This window comes from Hippocampus comes, unplaced genomic scaffold, assembly GCF_001891065.2.
Source record: "Hippocampus comes isolate QL1 unplaced genomic scaffold, H_comes_QL1_v1.1 scaffold20, whole genome shotgun sequence".
Classification (NCBI taxonomy): Eukaryota; Metazoa; Chordata; class Actinopteri; order Syngnathiformes; family Syngnathidae; genus Hippocampus; species Hippocampus comes.
The window spans coordinates 302,010-308,589 of NW_017805462.1; the positions used below are offsets into that span (position 1 = coordinate 302,010).

The following is a 6,580-nucleotide window of genomic DNA, read 5'->3' on the forward strand; positions in this document are numbered from 1 at the left end:
GTCGTTTTTTTCGGCTAAAATCGCCTTACGATACATGGTCGTTTTTTCGGCTAAAAACGCCTTATTATACATGGACGTTTTTTTTTCCGATAAAAACGCCTTACTATACATGGTCGTTTTTTCGGCTAAAAACGCCTTATTATACATGGACGTTTTTTTTTCCGATAAAAACGCCTTACTATACATGGTCGTTTTTTTCGGCTAAAAACAACTCACTGTACATGGTCGCTTTTTTCGGGTTAAAACGCCTTACTATACATGGCCGTTTTTTTCAGCTAAAAACGCCTTACTATACATGGTCGTGTTTTCCCAATAAAAACGCCTTTCTATACATGGTCGTTTTTTTCCGATAAAAACGCCTTACTCTACATGGTTGTTTTTTTTCCGAAAAAAGCCTTACTATACATGGTCGTTTTTTCCGAATAAAAATGCCTTACTATACATGGTCGTTTTTTTCCGATAAAAACGCCTTACTCTACATGGTTGTTTTTTTTCCGAAAAAAGCCTTACTATACATGGTCGTTTTTTCCGAATAAAAATGCCTTACTATACATGGTCGTTTTTTTCCGATAAAAACGCCTTACTCTACATGGTTGTTTTTTTTCCGAAAAAAGCCTTACTATACATGGTCGTTTTTTCCGAATAAAAATGCCTTACTATACATGGTCGTTTTTTTCCGATAAAAACGCCTTACTCTACATGGTTGTTTTTTTTCCGAAAAAAGCCTTACTATACATGGTCGTTTTTTCCGAATAAAAATGCCTTACTATACATGGTCGTTTTTTTCCGATAAAAACGCCTTACTCTACATGGTTGTTTTTTTTCCGAAAAAAGCCTTACTATACATGGTCGTTTTTTCCGAATAAAAATGCCTTACTATACATGGTCGTTTTTTTCCGATAAAAACGCCTTACTCTACATGGTTGTTTTTTTTCCGAAAAAAGCCTTACTATACATGGTCGTTTTTTCCGAATAAAAATGCCTTACTATACATGGTCGTTTTTTTCCGATAAAAACGCCTTACTCTACATGGTTGTTTTTTTTCCGAAAAAAGCCTTACTATACATGGTCGTTTTTTCCGAATAAAAATGCCTTACTATACATGGTCGTTTTTTTCCGATAAAAACGCCTTACTCTACATGGTTGTTTTTTTTCCGAAAAAAGCCTTACTATACATGGTCGTTTTTTCCGAATAAAAATGCCTTACTATACATGGTCGTTTTTTTCCGATAAAAACGCCTTACTCTACATGGTTGTTTTTTTTCCGAAAAAAGCCTTACTATACATGGTCGTTTTTTCCGAATAAAAATGCCTTACTATACATGGTCGTTTTTTTCCGATAAAAACGCCTTACTCTACATGGTTGTTTTTTTTCCGAAAAAAGCCTTACTATACATGGTCGTTTTTTCCGAATAAAAATGCCTTACTATACATGGTCGTTTTTTTCGGCTAAAAACGCCTGACTATATATACTATGTCGTTTTTTTTCGTGCCAAAAACACCTTACTATACAGCGGAAAACTTGCTCATTGAACCGGATGTGGTACCCCTTCTTGTGTCTGTTCTTATTCTTCTTCTTGGTGAATTGGATGTCTTAAGTTCATATCGCCCCCTACTGTCCGGGAAACCACAAAGGCGTTTGGCAAGCAATCTGAATCTAATTTACAGTATCAGCCAAGCGTGCAATAACACACAACTCTAAATTAGGGCATATCTTGAAGAACCACAGATTTCAAGGGCAGCTGATCCACTGAGCTGGTGGAAATACCGAGCTTCCGTCTACCCCCGTTTGATCAAAGTCATGGAGAGTAGATTGAGCATTGTAGCAACATCTGTCCCTTCAGAGAGGGTCTTCTCAAAGACTGGACAAATTGAAGTATTCCAAGTTGAAGTATTTAGTTTTGTTGACTGCAAATTTAAAATAAAGCAAGGAGTACCTTATGTTTGTTAAAATAAAGCAAGGAGTCGCTTATGTTTGTTTTGTTCACTGCTGCTGTTGCAGTTAATACTCACTATTTTTGTTATGATGCAGTATGTTTGATTGTTGTTGGTTGAAGTTTAATTTTGTTGCTTTTTTATTTTTTGGAGCCTTTTTAATGTTCAATAAAATAAGTAAAAAGCCATTTCTTTGCCTGATAATTGTTGCTCTTTGCAGTCAGTAGAGTGCAATATTTAGTTCACCAAGTCATTTATCAAAATGTATGCTAAATTTGTCATAAATATTTAAAAGAAAAGCTAAAATTAAAAGAGCCGTTTGAGAGCCAAAAAGCTGAGCCGATCCAAATGAACCGGATCACCGAAAAGAGCCGAAAATCCCATCACTACCTTGCTGGCATATTTGTGCCTCCTCTAAAAGATGCATTGGCGTTATACATGAATGTCGAAATTTACACATCCACTGTCATGAACGTGATGGTGGAGGACCCCAAAAAGCAGGCAAGAGGGAGGAGCAGGGTGGACTTGACAAAATGTATGAACAAAACACGAACAAAACTGAAGCCTCATGTTAACCTGTTTGCTCGGGAGGCAAACTGCAGGGGGGCAAGTAGCGGTCCTGCTGCACTCATTAGAGCACAGGTGTCAAACTCAAGCCCAGATCTGCCATTTGATGTGGCCCGCGGAAGCAAATCAAACATGTTGACTTCTATGGTGCTTGCTAAAATTTTCACCAAAATTTCAAATTCTCGTATGTAATATACAAGAGAGCTATTGTAAGTTTTCTTGTTACCAAAACCCTCATTACAGTAACTTAAACTAGAGTTCAATAAACCATTATTCTTGACTTCCTTATATGGTTTCACAGTCATACCGGCCCTCCAAGGTAACCGGGAACTATAATGTGGCCCGCGACAAAAAATGAGTTTGACAACACCCCTGCTTTAGAGGGACCAGCAAGGCCTGCAGGCCTTCAATGCCGATATGGCAGGTTTCTTGGGGACTGGGAATGTTTAAAGCAGGATGGGACTTCATGTGGCTCCAAGGATCTATTGAAGATCTGAGTGAAGACTGGAGCTCGCTGCTTAACGCAGACTTTGAGGCAGGAGGAGGACACGCCATGCGGCCCTGACACCTTCTTGATCTTTTGTTGCTTCAAGAGTCATCTCACGTCCGGTTCATGAATGGTCGAGGCAGAACAGGAAGAAAAATGACAACAAAAAGTTCATGAAACTGTGGAAACAAGGGAGAGGACATCAACAGCTGACAAATACAAAACGACAGGGATACACGTGTCAAAGCTCAATCACTCTGCCTTTGGATTGACGCTGTCGAGAGGCGTTCACCTGACAAAAAGCTGAAAAGACGTCAAATTTTGCGATATACTTCATAGCATGCTTTTGGTTGATGACAGAGTCTGCATTTTTGGAACACTCCCACTAGGTCTTTCCTTCTATCATCACCAATCCTTTTTTTATCCAAATGCCAAACTTTCAGTCCCACATGAAGATGTGATGTAACATTTGAAACCCACCAGCAGAGGGTGTGTGTATATGTGTGTGTGTGCGCGCGCACCACTCCATCTGTTCTGTGACCGTACCAAGTTGTCTTTCTAAAAATGACTCTCACAGAAATTCGGTCTCTCTTCCACGTGAGGCGATGGCGATGATGATAAAAGATGACGCTCTAACTCGCGCGCGTGTGTGTGTGTGTGTGTGTGTGTGTGTGTGTGTGTGTGTGTGTTTGGCATGAATGAATCAGGGAGGCATCGTGGTCCTCCTCCTCTGTCGTGACATTCATTCAGGAGAAAGTGTGTGTGTGTGCGTGTGTGTGTGTGTGTGTGTGTGTGTGTGTGTGTGTGTGTGTGTGTGTGTGTGTGTGTGTGATGTCGCTGACTCACAGGGAAATTCCTGTGTGGTGGTGGAGGGAGGGATCAAATGGACACCCAAGTATAATTAGTGTATGTGAGGACTGCAGCTCACAAGCAGCAGACCTGAGGCCCGAGGTGATCAACGTAGAGCAGCTCCTGGGAGAAAGAGAGCTTGATGGAAGCAGATCCGCACCGACTGACTTAGTGCGCGCCACCTGTTGCCTTTACGGGACATCACCATGACTTCCGCTTCTCTTCCCGCAGCACTTTTCGCTCTGACCGTCGTCGTCCATTTCTGTCCGTCGGGCTCGCTGGTCCTCCAGTCGGAAGTTCCTGCGGGCATCCAACAGGGGGCAGAGTCCCCCAAGTGCGCCTCTTGCACTGTGGGCCAGGTGAGGAAGAACTCCAGCGATATGGTCGACGCGGTCAAGCGTCACATCCTCAACATGCTCCACCTGAGCACACGACCCAACCTGACGCAAACGCTTCCTCGCGCCGCGGTTCTCAACGCCATCAAGAAACTGCACGTGGGCCGCGTGGCCAACGACGGCAGCGTGGACGTCCAAGTGGACGGGACCGACCCCGAGGCGCCTGCCGCCGCAGAGGTCATCGCCTTTGCCGAACCCGGTGAGTGAACGGGCAAACGCTCGAGAAAGCGACTTCTTGACGTGGTCCGTGTGCCGACGGCTGCTTTTGCTTCATGGCGTGGGGCGTATAAACATACAGTCAAACCTCGGTTTTCGAACGTCTCGGTTCTCGACCAATTCGGTTTTCGACCAAAAATTTTTTATGCCTCGGCTGACGAACAAATTTCGGTTCTCGAACAAACTGAGCGCACTTGAATGCACCACCTGACTCCTTCCTGACACGAGGAAATGACGCTTCCTTGGGTAGACGAGGAAGTGACGCTTTCTCCATTGTGAGCAGACGTGTTCAATAAACTTTTTTTTTTTTAAAAAGAGCGTGGTTTCGGTTTTCGAACCGCCTTATGTAACGGATTGTGGATGAAAACCGAGGTTTGACTATACTTTGTTGCATTCGAGGGGTGATGTTTGCTTTAAACACGTTATGTCTGACAGGTGAGGGTCGAGTTGTTGAGTCAACTCAAAAATGTGATCAATTTATCATCTCGGTCGGAAAAATGTCCAGTTTTTTTTTTTTACCACTCCTCAAAGTAGGATAGCTGAAATGTTGATCGCTTTATTTTTTTCACTTTGAGGGAAGGGATGCAGACAACACTTTCACAACTGACACAATTTCCCAAAAATTGTCAACACCATCCCGACAAAGTGTGTGTTTCTGCGCGTATTCTGAGAATTCTACGACAAAAGGGCACGCCGAGGGCCAGCTCATTGCTGACTTTCTGCGGTGCACCTCTGGCAGCAGCAGCGAGACGCCCACTTGCAGCCCGAACGGGAAAGCCGGGACATTGTCGAGTTTATGTGTCACACAAACACATCGGCGTAATGAGCATTGAGTGGAGGGCACAGAGCCGAGATATTAATAGCGACCCCTGTGAAAGAACTCGTTAATGAGGGGGAGGCACGAAAGAAAGAATGATTTCATTCAGACTCACTAATTAGTCCGCACAGGAGACAAAGGGGCACTTTGGGGGCTTTTTTTAGCATGCCTGCTAATACCGCAAAGTGATGCTAACGCGCTATGTGTCACCGTGTTTTTGTGTGCCAGGAGAGGCCGGGAACACCCTGACCTTCGACCTCTCCAAGGAAGGCGGTAAGGGGGCGTCGGTGGAGAAGGCCGACCTGTGGATCTTCCTCAAGGTGTCGAGGGGAAGTCGGGCCAAAGGCAAGGTGAAGCTGCAGCTCCACCAGGCTGAGCAGGACGCGCCCGCCTCGGAGAAGATGGCGGACACGCGTCGGAGCGGCTGGCACGTCCTGGCCGTGCCGCGCTGCGTTCAGTCCTCGCTGGACCGAGGCGACAGGCCGCTGCATCTTCGGCTGTCCTGCCCGCTCTGCGCCGGGGCCGGCGCCACGCCGGTCCTGTCTTCCGCCGGCGGCGACCAATCCCATCGGCCCTTCCTAATGGTGGCGCTGCGCGCCGGAGAGGAAGCGGCTCGGCGCCGGACGGCTCGCAGTTTGGAGTGCGACGGCAAAACGCGCACGTGCTGCAAACAGCAATTCTACGTGAGTTTTCAGGACATCGGCTGGAGCGACTGGATTATCGCGCCGTCCGGTTACCATGCCAACTACTGCGAGGGAGACTGTCCCAACCACATGGCGAGCGTCGGCGGCTCGGCGCTCTCCTTCCACACCGCCGTCATCAACCAGTACCGCATGAGGGGCTCCGGACCCTTCCAGAATGTCAAGTCATGTTGCGTGCCCACGCGGCTGCGCGCCATGTCCATGCTGTACTTCGACGACGAGCAGATGATCGTCAAAAAAGACATACACGATATGATTGTGGACCAGTGCGGCTGCTCGTGAAAACGCTCGCGCACTAAACCGAGCGGGTCAAACGTAGGATTTGATCAAGCCGCTCTTTTCCACATTGGAAAGCAAGCAGGGAGTTCATCAAAACTGAAAAATATGATGTCATTCATTTGATCCCTTTTCATTTCGACTTTGTGTCAAAGTCTCGTCGGTGGACGGTTGAACGCTTGCAGACGACCGACTGGACGTTGCAGAGGAAGGAAGCCAAAGATGGAACGTTGGCTTGTGAGGGAATTTTCAAAACCCTTCACATGGGAATGAAGAGTGTTTTGGTGCATGTCCACCGCCCCCCCCCCACCTCCCCAACTGGCAGCAAGTGGGCGTG

The 6,580-nt window shown here is 46.0% G+C and overlaps 1 protein-coding gene across 1 annotated transcript; it reads left to right on the forward strand.

The window, feature by feature from the left end:
- Positions 1–3,773: 3,773 nt before the first annotated feature.
- Positions 3,774–6,553, forward strand: LOC109518876 (inhibin beta A chain-like). The gene is made up of 2 exons (XM_019875001.1): positions 3,774–4,432; positions 5,495–6,553. Exons 1-2 carry the CDS (start codon positions 4,045–4,047, stop codon positions 6,247–6,249), a joined length of 1,143 nt encoding a protein of 380 aa, XP_019730560.1. The 5' UTR covers positions 3,774–4,044; the 3' UTR covers positions 6,250–6,553.
- Positions 6,554–6,580: the final 27 nt, after the last annotated feature.